The 14094-nt window shown below is 42.1% G+C and overlaps 1 protein-coding gene across 1 annotated transcript in view; it reads left to right on the top strand.

The window, feature by feature from the left end:
* Positions 1-14094, top strand: part of MAP4K4 (mitogen-activated protein kinase kinase kinase kinase 4) — a 60676-nt gene that overhangs the window by 42027 nt on the left and 4555 nt on the right. Inside the window, exons 24-28 of the mRNA XM_026066331.1 lie at positions 1853-1996; positions 7667-7801; positions 11240-11340; positions 12106-12255; positions 12894-13053. Coding sequence (XP_025922116.1) covers positions 1853-1996; positions 7667-7801; positions 11240-11340; positions 12106-12255; positions 12894-13053 — 690 coding nt within the window. The remainder of the gene's footprint in view (positions 1-1852; positions 1997-7666; positions 7802-11239; positions 11341-12105; positions 12256-12893; positions 13054-14094) is intronic.

The raw sequence follows: 14094 nt of genomic DNA, 5'->3' as shown, positions 1-14094 counted from the left end.
CAGCGCAAAGCCAACAGAGAAGGATGAGGGTGGAGGAGGAAGCGTTTGAGCCCTGGCATGCAAAGAGGGGAAGAGACCGTGCGGGAGCAGTTTGCATGTGGCTTTGTTTGAACTATAAACCACACTGAAAAAATACAAAAATATGTATCAAAGCTGAATCACTTACAGCTTTAGTTATTCCATCTGGGAGTTGCAGTAGCGAGACTAAGTACTCAGCGCTTTCTCAGCTAGTTTGGTCCCGCTGCACCCTGCACGGGGCCCTGCCTTGGTGCACCGCCTGCGCCCTTCTTCCTTCCTCCTCTTCCCAATTTGAGACCGCTTCCCTGGGAGCGGCTGGGAGCCGGGCGGTGTGAAACGCGGGTCCAAGTAAGGAGAGGCAGTAATTTCCAGGGACCTGCTGAAGTTTCCCCACTGGGAGGGCAGGAGAGGGAGAGCGGAGTAGCGGGATGGTTTCTGAGCTCTCCGCGGGTTGTGTCTGTTTCCTCTGCTGGTCAGCCACATGCCTTGTCTCTTCTGGGCTAGGGTGAAAAGGCCCTCCTTTTTGCAAACCGTTTGCACTTGTGGTAGGCAGGGTAGCATTTGGGTCAGTTCCTCATATCTTAGTCTTTGTGAACAATGCGCTTTTTGATATTATGAGAGAGCAGAGGGATTTCTGTTAGTGAACCAGCAGAATATTGTGTCTTGTCATTGCCACGGATCCAGACTGTGTGTACCGAGATGCAGACTCCCATGTACTGGGACAACTTTAGAAGAGCTTTGTTATGTGATCAGTCTGCATGATATTTCCATTGGCTCCAGTATAGTTATATCTTGGGAATAATTGTCTGATTAGGGATTAAGGCCATTTAGCAATATAATTATGATTATCTTTTGTGTAAATTTCTCTTTTATTATTTCATTATTTTATTATGCTTAAGGATAACAAGTTTAACATCATGATTGCAACACAAAAGTCTAATAAAGCGAGCCTTGCATTTGGTTTGATTTCCATTCCTTGTACTATATTTGACCTGTCTCTGCACAATTTGTGGGGTCCTAAACTGAAACACCGTAATAATTATTGCAAATGGTTATGAAATTTTATAGTGATAATATATTAATTTTTAAAACCTATTCTTACAGATTTTTTTTTTTTACTGCAGAAATGTAATTGGTTTTATATTCTAAGGATTTGTGGACTCTTAAAGAATGTTCCAGTGGAAGTGTGGATCTTTATATAAAGAAACTGGCCTACTGACCTTTCTCATTTATGTTTGCATGGTCTTTAGAAGAAGTCTGTGAATACTTGGAAACACCAGATTAAAATCATTGCTGTAATTTTACAATTTAAATGGAAAAGATGTTATAACCAGAATTTTGCTATTTCAGGTTGTTGGGAAGTTGAGAGCCAACCCTGTGCCTATCCTTTTACAGGAGAAGACCACAGTCTTCTCCTCCCATTGGTCCTTTCAAGCCCCTGCCACTGCTTTTTCTCAATGTTCTTGTCTAGCATCCCATTAGCCAGGCCAGTTACAGCTTATAGACCTTCAGAATATATAAGTTGGGGTACCGCTTCATGCCTCACCACTCCTCCAATGTTGATGTGCCTTTTTGCTTGGAACCTGGTGCTCTAGAAAAATCCCTGTGGTGTACTAGTCTTCCACTGTCTTGTACAGTGCAATTTTGTGTCAGTAGCCACTGGCTGCAGTTAGCTAAGGGAGCCTCTGCGTCAGGAGGTCTTCTGTTTGGCAGGCAGGTGAGACCAGCAGTGGTTAGGCATACTTGAAACAAGACAATTGCTATGTAAAGCATTAGTTCATCAATGTATGTGTAAAATTTGCCTGCTAACCTTGGTCTCTGTTGTTTCATCTAGGAGTGAACTTGTTAGTGGGCACTGAAAGTGGTCTGATGCTGCTAGACAGAAGTGGTCAGGGGAAGGTTTATCCACTCATCAATCGAAGACGATTCCAGCAAATGGATGTACTTGAAGGGCTGAATGTCTTGGTGACAATTTCTGGTAAAGTTAACTGTTCAGTGTCATTTTTCCCCTATAAGGCATGGCATGGCAAAAAACTTCTCTTGGCAGTCTATATGTTGAGGGGGAAGTCCTGACTTGACTGAAGTCAACGGGTTTTCCCTCATTTCACCTCTCCGAGTTTTCAGTTTGCTGCAAATGAGTCATTTTCCATACAACGTCCTGTGCCTGCTTGCCCGTTGTCCTTCCTCTCGTGGGGTGGCTATTCAGAAAGCTGCACAGATTTGGATGAAATGTCCGGCTTTGTTTGTTTGTTCCAGCTTTGGGAGATACAAGTTAATGTTTTGTGAAGTTGTAAAAATGGCATTCTTTCCSTCTTGCATGATTAGTTCCAACCTGGCCTCTTTTTAATCAAAACATGATTTGCTACGTGGGCTTACAGACATCTTGTGTATTTGTATCAGTAGAATGAGAAATGTTCTTGCAAAGTAGAGAAATAAGAATGGCATAGAGGAGGTGTGTGTGTGTGAGAGAGAGAGGAGTGCAGTATGCATGTGGGGGAGATTGCAGATGTGAGAAGGCAGATTGCAGTTTTTGGCCTTGTCTCTCCCTGGATGCAACAGCAGACAACTAACCAACAGGAGATGAAGGGTGGTGGTGATGGTTGCGTTTGTTTTGTGTGTGCTGATGAAAAATGTGTTTTATAAAGCTTGAGGTTCCAGACTCTTAGACTCCAGAGAGTTATTGCATAAGGTTATTCTGCTGTTAAGCAACTTGATGTGGTGTAGTGTTAATCCTTCTTCACAGGTGTAGCTCAGCCATTTACCTTTGCTTTTGTTTCGGTTTGTTTGTGAACTTAGTCTTTGCTATGCTATGTGTGAGAGAGAGGATGTTATGTGGAGTTTCACACTGTGGAAGCGTGTTGTTCTTCAAAACCAGTCAACATTTTGTTGCGGCTCCAGAGCCCCTCTGGCTCCATCAGAGGAGCTCTCTAGCTCTCCCAACACTTGTGCGAAAGGAAAAGCTCTATTGTGTGCCTGTGGGGTAGGCTCTGTGGGACTCAGAGTAGTCAGTAATGATTGTGTCTGCCAGAGCTACTGGTAAACATACACCCAGGCACTTTAATTTGTTAGTGGTATTATGCTATGGGTCCAAAGAACCATGCCCATGCTAGTATGATCAACACTGAACTTCATTTCTGTTTAAAACAACTGTATTTTTTTATTGGCTTGTGAGCTTGTTCAGTATTCAGCTACAACTATACTGCAAAACATTTAAAAAGAAAAAATGAATCAAGGACGATTAAAAAATTCACCCAACCTCTTGTGTATCCTCTTTGGTGTCCCTTTGATGTCTAACACAGAGCTGTATGTTAAAAATGAATGCCTATTTGAGAAGAATCAGTTGATAGAGTTTGCTATATAGTAGACCTCATAAACAAAAGTATTGTATAATCCAGCTTGTGTAAAACCTGCTGGTTTGAAGCATATCCCACACAGATGACAAGTGTCTGGGATTAAATCTCGTGTGTAATTGTTTTAGGTTTATTTATGTTTGCATCAGTTACGATCCGAGTACCCTGGCACATCCGTTCTCTTTGTTTCCTTCAAAACTATTGCTTCCTCTGCTGAGACACGCTACATTAACCCTTAAGAAATTGGCTGATCTTTGGCTGTTTTATGCCTTCATCCATCTTTGTCCCTTATCCTGCATTTTATGGGAGGTTACTAGAATACATGGAAGGAAAGAGGTATTTCTGCCCACCGAGAGGCAGGCCTGGGGGAACGTGCTTAGGGAAACCATTATCCTTTTATACCCAGACCTCCCTTGTGTCACTGTTTCGGCTTCTGCGCTGTAATGTTCAGCCTAACCTACCCTTGTACTGAACTTTTCTTACTGTCTTTTTGTTTTTTTTATTTATGTAAGTTGCTCCACCTCTCCAAGTAAATAGGGAAAGTTGAAATATAATCGTATTTCTGCAAACAGGGCGTTTAGTTCGGTTATGTCGCTGTCGCTCTGTGCTTTGTTTCAGGATTTCTGCAAGTGACAGCTATCATTCTGCTTGGAGCACTGCTCAGTTCGTTACTGCTCTGTGGGCCATATGTTCACTTGGCTTTTTCAGGAAGTGATGTGCTCATGGTGGTGGGATTTGAAAGGTGCCACACGTCGTGTGARGAAATTGCTGTGCATTAGAATTTTGAGGGAATTGTCACCTAAAATTGCTTTTAATACACAGTATTTTAATTTTATAAAGCTGAGATCATTTTTTTTTTCACAGTATATTTCTTCAGTGCAAAACTTACTTGGACAACAAAGCTTCTGATACTGAGCTACAACTCATGATACAAGGCAGCTCTGCAGGTTAAAGCACATGAGTTAATCAGTTCTTCAGTTTAGACAGTCAGGAGGCAAAAACAGTTTCAGATGTTCAGAGCCATAAAAATATTGGAAAACAAAATAACAACGTGCATGCAGAACATGCTCCATTTGTGACTCCCTGAGGGTTTCGCAAGCACAGCCGAATGACTGTGGCGCTTCGGGAAGGTGGAACAGGATGACAGAGCAGAAGAACTGGTTGGAATCTTCCTGCTTAATAATTAAAAACCACAGCAAAAATAAAAACAAAAAACTCAGTATAGGAAAAGGGACTTTGCATTTGAAACAATGTCTGTGGGAGAACCAGAACTAGGAGCTCTCATAGAAGTCACTGTCTGATCAGCTTATTTAATGACTGGAGCAGAGGGCTTTTTCTCCTTATTTCATGGCCATAACAATTACCACCCCCACCCTCCAAAAAAGAAGGGTTGTTGAGAGCTGCTTAAACTGACTGGTATAGATTAACAAGCAGAAAGATCTAATCCCTCCAACCCCCCATCTCCAATTTAAATATTAAGAGCAGCATAACTTGTTGAAATACACGCATTGCCGTGTTTATATAACTAACTGGTTGTGCTCTTTTTGTGTCAGCTTGCTGAAGGGCAGAGGAATTTCCTGTCTTGTGACTTTCCTTGTGGTCTAGACACTAAAACACAATGGGAACACACTTGAGATATTTTTCTATTGTTGTTGTGAAAAATGTTTCTGGAGAGAAACACCCTGGTGCATATCATGTGAGGAGGCATGGAAAAAAAAAAGCCACGTGCGGGGAAACTCCATATGTGCTATTTGTTCTGAGTCTTAAAGTTTGACTAAGCTGCTGGGGAGGATTAAGCCACGGAAATATCTGAGTGAGAATTTGTCCCCTAATGGATAGGGAGCTGTCATGGTTTTACAAACAGTCAGTACCATAGTTCTGACCTTGAGCTCTCCTACGCTCTTTGAGCTGTTCCTTGCCCAGAATTATAGTACTTTCTGCTCTGGACTGTTCCCTACTCCAGTTTTTCCCAAACTGTCCCTTGTGACCATCTTTTGCAGTGCTTTTGTGAGGGGACCTTTAGTCAGATGTGGGACTTCTGGGACTGCTGTTTTGTGCTCTGGTACCTTTTCCTAATCTTCAAGAGCTGTGGCGGTGGTGAAGCTTTATCTCTGTGAAACATGGCTCAATAAATATGAAGTCAGACAAGAAATCAGCGTGCTCACTTGCTGCCAGATCTGCTCCACATTTGTGGTGGTGGTAAACAAAGGACAGCATGATGTTGCCTCACATTTCATTTGGTGTCATCAGAGCAGAGGGGCTTTTTAAAATGAAATAGCAGATCCAGTCTTTGAAAATGGGTCTCAAATTCCACTTTACATTTAAACTCAGTGAACAGATTTTCACTTTCAGACTGCCTTCTCTTGTCCTCCTGCCCTTCCTCCTCTGACTAATCACATATGAGATCTTTTAGACTGTGCATCTTTGTAATGGAAAGATTGATGGCACTGGTGTCAATAGAGTAGTCTGTACACAAGCTGTGCTTCCTTCCACATACGCTTCTTCAGCCCTTGCAGCGTGCCTTTCCTGAGCGCCTGTGTCTGCTGCGTGATCCCGGCCAGCGCAGCCAAGACTCTTCGGTCCAGGGAAGGGGCTGTGTGCCAGCTCCAGGACCCCCGTGGGGATCCAGCCCAGTGCAGTAGGAAGTTCTCAACGCTGGGGCTTTGTGTACTGCTGTAGCAGGTATCCCCTGCTGCCGTGCTCCCATCGCCTCCTGAATGAGCAGCTAGCCCTGGACTGGTGTGGCAGCAGGCACTTTATGAAAACTTGCAAGCAAATTAAACAGCATTGCCCTGTAATGGGACCTGGCTGGCAGGCTGCCAGGTGGACCATCCTGGTGGGTCACAGCTTTTTGCAGAGTGGACTCATACTGTTGTCACTTGGCAAGCAGAGCAAACCATTTCCCCTGAGCGTAATATAGGTCAGCTGTATAACTCTCGGCTCCAGGGGCCATGAAACACTCTCCACAGTCGCAGAGGTTCCTCACAGCAACTGCTAAAGCATTAACAGGGAAACATAGAGCTACTCTGCTGACAAGTCAGGTCCCTGAGAGCATCTCCTATTTCCTTTCCTTGTGCAGAGACCTCATGGAGCCTTGTTTAGGGGCTCCTAGTCAAAGATCTCTCTTCCTCGCCTCTGGTTTCATCTGCAGGACTTTAATGGCTTTGTACAGCAAAGCAGTTGCAAGCTTTGTGGATGTGCATTAGGACCTATTTCTCATTAATTCAGCGAATGCTTTGTAGGCTGTTAGTTGTTAAAGAACCACTGATAAAGTTTATTGTGAACCTTGTTCTGCATTTGAGGAGACATTCTGGTATTGAGTGTGAGTTTGAGCTGTATTTTAATGACCACAGTAGATACGATGTCAGTTGAAGACAGCTCAATGTGAGCAAGTATTTAGATTCTCTAGCCTGTGGAGAAGAAGCATCTCTTGGAGTTTCGGTTTGCAGCCTGATAAGTATTGCATACACCCCTTGGAGCGCAAAGGAAAGTCTGCTGACAAAGCCATTGTCAGCTCTGAGCAAGCTGATGAAGTTTACATGAGCAATGGGGAATTCTCTCGCTGCAGTTTGAGATACTGTACATTTTTACTTAAAACGGAATGGGTGTAAAGTAGTTATGTTTTGAGATTATTTAGCACTTTTCTTTGGTGTATTTGAGTAAGAAACTTGAATAAGAAACAATCTTAATAAAACTTGACCTGTTTGTGTCTCAGTGGATGGCTTAAGTGATGGAAATGGCCTGGTCACTAACTGTGAAGAATGTATAAAATATATTTGGTTGCCATGTTCTTCTTTGCTTTTGCTTCCTCCTTTCAAACCAGTCCTATGTCTTCTGATAGCTGTGTGGGTAATTTTAGGCCTCAAATTCTGTTGTGCTGCTCTCCTGAAGTTCTGTGCCAAAAAGGGCTGTTGTGACTCAGTAACAATTTATTTATCTCAGTGCATGAATCTCTGGGGTCCTTTTTGTGGGTTTATAACCTCTTTTTGAAATAAAATTTATTTGAGTCCTAAGAACCAGAAAACCAAAGACTTATTTCCTTGAGCTTGTCATTTTATGTTCATGTAGTATTACCATGTATCTCTGTCATTGATTATCACGTAAGTGTATGTTTGGGTGGAGTCTCAAATAAAGCTCTTGTGGACATCAATGCTGAGGGAGATCTCTCTGGTTGCAGCAGTTTCCCCTTCATTGTTACTTTGGTTTGTTCTGTAGGTGTTTTTTGTTTGTTTGGGCAGGAGGGGGTTTGCATTTATCTTTCTGTGGAGATAAACCAATCTTTTTCACTTTGTGGCTAGGCAAGAAGAACAAGTTGCGAGTTTACTATTTGTCCTGGTTAAGAAATAAAATCCTTCACAATGATCCTGAAGTAGAAAAGAAACAGGGTTGGACAACTGTGGGCGACTTGGAAGGCTGTGTGCACTATAAAGTTGGTAAGTAGTAAATGAGGTAATCAAAACTGTCAGGATAAAAGCTGGCTGAGACAGAGGACTGCAGTGCATGTAGCTGCTGGGCTTAAGATTTGTTTCTCTTTCTAGCTGTCTTCCCTAGTCCTAAGGGCGAACCTTTCTGGCAAAGTGACAGAGTAGATGCCAGCATATTGGTTAAACTGAACATGGAAGAAGTTTTGCAATGGGATGTGGGGCTGTGAACTGGAACAGGCACAGATTCCCTTCTGTCTCCTTCCCGTGGTGGAAGTAGCTTCCAGGAGAGTGGTAATATGGACAGTGAGGGCTGATAACACCTAGCCACCTCTGTTAGACCCTTCAGGTTACAGAGGGGCTCGTGCCAACCAACCAGTTGCTGTTCTCTGTGCTAACGGATTTCTCTGAACTTCAATCATGATGAAATCATGCATTGAAACAGAGTGATAAAATGTCTGCTTTTTAATGTAGATCTTAGGCGGAGGGGAGGGGGAAGGAGAAGGAGAAAGCAAGCCCAGCTAGTGTGCTAGCTTCAGAGGGGCATCTGGGAACAGAAGCATATGTTTAACTTCCCAGTGATTCACTGCTTCGCCTTACCTCATGATGTTTCCTAACACCTTCTCAGATCCACTCCCGTACAGTTATGGGCTGAAGCATGTTTCCACTAGGCAGGCTGCTTTTGAATGATCTTAACTCGTTTAAGTGGATTTATCTGTAGAAATTTCCACCGACACCAGTGAAAGACATTTAGAATTTTCCCAGTCAGCAGACCATGCAGTGAGCCTACTGCCCTGCAGGTGGGGATATGAACTAAGAGCTCTTTCTCCTGCTCCAGTTTCCTGATACCATCTTCTGGAAATAATGCATCTTAGTGGACCCTCGATGTTGCCTTTGCTTTGGTTTCTCCCAGGAGTCAGTTGAGTACCCTTCAGGCTGCGTCAGTCGATGCAGAGCAGCAGCAATCGGGCTGAGCTCAGTCATGTGCTCTCATACATGTGCTCTTGGAAAAACCTGCTAGTGGGGCATAGTCAATAAATATCGCAGTAAGTCACTGCTGAATCAAAAGCTTGACCCAGAAAACAATTTATAATGCACTTCTCTGGTATCATACCCCAGGGTGTCAGCAGCATAATGAAGTGGCCTGTTAACAATACATTAACAGCTATTTAAGGGAGGCTTTCCAGCAGTGAAGGACGGGGCTACAAAGGGCATTCTTTTCCAGATGAAGAGTGATTTGTTACACTGGGCTGCAGCCTGGTGCTGAGCTTTACTGTGAACCACAAATGTAAAGCAGATTTCTTCAGGTAGTGGGAGGCCTCTTTGAGGCCTGTGTTTCATCCCAAGAGGGATGAGCGCTGTGAACAGTTGCACTTGCAGTCTGGGAGCTGCCAGCGGTGCAGCTGGCACTGCTCGCTTCCTTGTCTCTTTGATGCACCAGGGATCTCAGACCTCAGGGTGAAGTGGTATTTATGGATCGCAGTTGCTGCAGGCAACTTTTGGCTCTTCTAAATGATAAACTGCTCTTTTGAAACTAAGACTTGGGTGCATTCCCAGATAGTACCCAGAGCAAAGAATGAGGATTATCAAAGGTTTCCTTTCACAGATAAGGTGGTTGTATTCGACACCCCCCTCCACCACCACCACCACCAAAAAAAAAAAAAAAATAGAATTCCAAGAAGTCTTGTAGACAAGACTGAACAAAAACTGTATTTTTCAGTCAGTACAGCTGTGGAGGTTGAGACTTTTTTTTTTTCTGTTGAAAAATCGTCAAGTCCTTTAACACTTATAATTCAGTATTCTTCCTTCCCTGCAGAGCAAAAGGGAGCAAGTAATAGCTTTGTCTCCCTATTGCCTACGAAGAGAGAACAACTACAGACTTGCACGATAGTAGAATATCTAAAAGGCATTAAAATAGTATTTATTAAAGCAGTGTTGTTCTCACAAGACTAAGATTTTTACTCTTGCCCTGTTTCAAAATCAGATTTGGATCGGAGATATAACGGTAGAAGGTAGAGGTGCAGAGCGTTACTCACTGGTTTTGAAAGGCATTGTATTCTGTTTAAACTTGGGGTTAAAAGATAGCAGAAACCTCCTGAGGCTGAATAGGTAGTATCCAAATAATACTGATTTTTTTTCTCCCCTGAAAAAGAGCATTGGAAATGGGCCAGCAAAATGCAACATTCTGGAAGTCCCCAGGATATATTCTTCCCCAATTCAGATGGCAGTTGCAAATGCAGATCCAGCAACACTTCTAGACTTCATCAGTCCCCTCTTGAAAATAGTAGTAGCAAACAGAGCCTTGCTCGACTATTAGTTTGTCAGCTGTCTGAACGTGGGAACAGAGATATATTCAAGAATTTGCAGCTATTTGCTGTGTAATGACACATTACTATCCCTGGTAAATGGTGTGATTTTTTTCAAGTCTTTGGACTAACACTGCCCAGCAGCATTGCTGTGGCCGAAATGGTACAATTGCTGCTTTTGTTTCTGGAAAAAAAACCCAAAACAACAGTTGTGAAATATTGATGAATGTCTCATATGTTCTTGGAGAATCTTCTTTTGGGGTGTTGTTTCTGAAAAGTCCTAGGGAAACTCCTGACTCCTTAAAACCTCAGAAAACTTTTCTATTCTTTAGACAAAATTGTCAGTAAAGGTGATCTGAGCTCCTCTGTTTTACTTCAGATTTAGGGAATAAGGTCAATTAGAGAAACTTCAGGTGGCATAACTTTTTTTGCATTTGCTTAGCTACCTGTTTCCTTTAAGTTGTTGGCTAACAAAGAGCCTTTTTGGCAGCCACTTAGTCTTTCTCTGTGAAATTTTTGGTAACAGTTTTTCTTTTCCATAGTATGAAAATGGTTATTCTCTGTTCTCTACTTAAGTTTAATTATTTTCCTACTAATGAGTAATCTCAGGCTTTGGGAACAAAGGAAAGTGCTCCACTATCAAATTTGCCTTTTGCTTTTGAAATGGACTCATTTCTAACTTTCATTTCAGTTCCCTTTTTTTCTTCCTTCCCTCTGGGGAATTTTTGCTATCAGCTCAAAATACATTGATGTTTTGAATAATGCCAGTATAGTGATTGTAACTGCCAATAAACTCTGCCAGGGTAGAGAAACTCAGTCATAGGTTTCTTTTATAGGAAATATCTCTGACTAAAAGCTGAATTTTCTTTTTTTGATGAGTGAGCAGCATCTTATGCTCTGTAAATAAGTGTGTGCTGACTAGATAATTCCAAATGTGGTGACACTGACAAGAGTGAAGGGTTTTTTGGCATAAATATGTCAAAATACTTAACTACCTATAATTATAAATCCTAAAATACACTGTTACTAAAAACCTTTGAAGTATAAAAATATGGAGAAACATTGTCATTTTCTGCTTTTCTGAAGTAACTGAAATGACTTTGGAATTACTGCTAAATTCTTTTTTGTCTTCTTCTAATTTCAGTAAAATATGAAAGAATCAAATTCTTGGTAATTGCATTGAAGAGTTCTGTGGAAGTCTATGCATGGGCACCAAAGCCATACCACAAATTTATGGCCTTTAAGGTAACAGTATATTTCAGCCATATATAAGATTTTGACCTATCCACTTGTAGTTATCCCTTTTACGAAGATGTTCTGACACTTTATCACGGCAGTATTGCAAGTTCTTTGCTAAATCTGTCATGAACTTTTTAGAATATTTTAATTTAGGAGCTCATTAGTTCTAAAAAACAGTATACCTAAAATTTTGAATTGAAACTGAGTGTAAACTAACAATCAGAAGACTCAAAATGACACAATAATATAACCGGTTGTTTCCTCTCTCTATAAATAAAACATCAGGCAGAGAGAATTGAACTCAGTCTAAAAATCTTCATGTGAGCAAAACTAGTCATTAAGTGATATTCAGTATTGTTACTTTTTGCATGCTGCAAGAACAAAGTTAGCTGGCTGGTATCATTACCAAACTGATTTGCAGACAATTAGTTATTGCCAGTTGTGCAATTTGAAGTAAACAGTAAAGGAGTTTTAAATTGCCCTGAACTGTGGGGAAAACAATTCTTACTAAAAACAAACTGAAGTAACACACACTCCTTCCCTCCCCCTAGTAGCTTATAATATTATGTAGTTGAAATGCTACAGGGTGTAGAGTAATCTATCCTTGTCCTTGGAAGACATGTTAGCTTGGCTGGTCTGTTGGATGGAGGCCAGAGGCACACTGAAGGAATAAACCCTCAATATTCGCATTAGAGCATGCTAAATTATGAAACCCATTGAGGCGCTCAGCAGTAAAGTAAGTCTCACTCCTCACTGATTCTTGTCTTACAGTCATTTGGAGAATTGGTACATAAGCCATTGCTGGTGGATCTAACTGTAGAAGAGGGTCAGAGGCTAAAAGTGATCTATGGTTCCTGCGCTGGCTTCCATGCCGTTGATGTGGATTCAGGATCGGTCTATGATATTTATCTACCAACACATGTAAGACTTATTCCTGGGGTGGGGGGTTCTGGCTCCCACAACTCCCGTCCTGCAGACCACCAACACCTTAGGCTGCCCCTGTGAACTACTGCCAGCTGCCCGCGTGGTAAATGAGGCGGAGGGGTCCAAACTGATAGGCCCATTTGAACGTATGAGCTTCTCCAGCTCACTGTCCATCTTGTCTTTGGGGTTGGTGTATCTCACTGGCTGGGAGCTGCCCAGTCAAGCCTGCAGTGGGCCAACATAATAGCTTAATGGCAAAGTCCACTGAAAATGCTCAGCATGGGCTGCAGGGAAGGTGACGATAAAAATGGTACGACAGCCGACTGATGGGATTTGATGGGCTTGGCAAAGGCCCTTTCTGCCAGTTGGGAGGAACGGGCACTCCTACAGAGCAGTTCATCGTACCTGTTTTTAGATGTCTGCCTTAGGATGAGAGGATTTGTGCCTGAAAAGTGCCCAGTTCTCTTCGTTGGCTCTACGTAGGGTGTCTAGCTCAGGGGGAGCAGAGCACTAGGGCCTCCAAAGTGAGTGAATCCCCGCTCTGCTACCTGCCAAAATAACAGGTCACAGAGTCCTTTCTGCTAGAGCAGGCTCTGTGGCATTAAAAAAAAAAGTCTTCTTTTTTGCTTTTGTAGATCCAGAGTAGTATCCAACCTCATGCAATCATAATTCTCCCCAACACGGATGGAATGGAGCTGCTGGTTTGTTATGAGGATGAAGGAGTTTATGTTAACACATATGGAAGGATCACCAAAGATGTGGTTCTGCAGTGGGGAGAAATGCCAACATCCGTTGGTAAGTGCCCCAGGAGAATCAATATAACACGGAATTAGGGAGTAGGAATGTGTGCATGTGGGCACAAGGGAGATGCATCAGGTTTGACTTCAGATTTGGAAGCAGTGATGCTGCATTATTCCTGGAAAACAGCTGGGCAAAGTGGAGAGTAATGATATGGATTGTTTTCTGCTGAGTTTTGAAGAACAAAATCCACACAAACATGTTGTGGAGCCCATGAATGAACAAACTCATTTAATAAACACCAGGACTCTGTGGGCTGCTATAAAATTTTTTCTAGTCAGCAACAAAGTTATGAAAACCCTCCAGTATAAAGACATGTAAGGTGGCAGACGAGTAGAATATTATTGTGGGTAATTCTTTGTTGTTAACAGTCTGTATATCTAATTTAATGCATTTATTGTAATTTGCCTGAAGATTGCTTTTCTGGTATTTTAGATTGCCCTAACACAATAGCATAATCTCTTCAGTTTAAAGTAGGTAGTTTTGAGAGCAGGAGCAATGAACCATGGTAAAATGAATGTAGACGTGTTATGGACACTAGTATGTGCTAGGATCCCTGGCTGGTAGAGACACCCTTACTGCCTGTGCTGCCCCATTTCAGTGCTGAAGCTTCATTTTGTTGTGCAAACATGCTGGGTTTACTTGCTTTGGGATGGATCCATATATTAGGAGGTTACTTCTGATAACTGCTAGAGCAATGCAAACAGTAATAAAGGAGGAAATTTAAAGAGGTTTCATGCACAGCATGTTCACTCCTGTGATGATTAACTCTTGACTAGCTCTTCTGAAAGCAAGTGAATTATTGAACTGGCAAATTGTAGAGCCCAGAATGGTCTTTGGGGCCGGAAATGCCTGTGAAGTAAATGGCTCTGAGGCAGTTGACTCTGTCTGAGATCTCGTCTGACAATTTTAAGAAACTATTTAAACCAGTTACCACAACGGACATATTTAAAAATAAATAAATTTCCAGCGAGTTAGTATGTTGGATGCTATATGTGTACTTTATACAGTAGTAAATAATTTGGTTTAATTTCATTG

This window comes from Apteryx rowi, unplaced genomic scaffold, assembly GCF_003343035.1.
Source record: "Apteryx rowi isolate R43461 unplaced genomic scaffold, aptRow1 scaffold_103, whole genome shotgun sequence".
NCBI classification, from domain to species: Eukaryota; Metazoa; Chordata; class Aves; order Apterygiformes; family Apterygidae; genus Apteryx; species Apteryx rowi.
The sequence above is the reverse complement of the archived record's forward strand: the minus strand, read 5'-3'. Positions and strand labels throughout refer to the sequence as shown.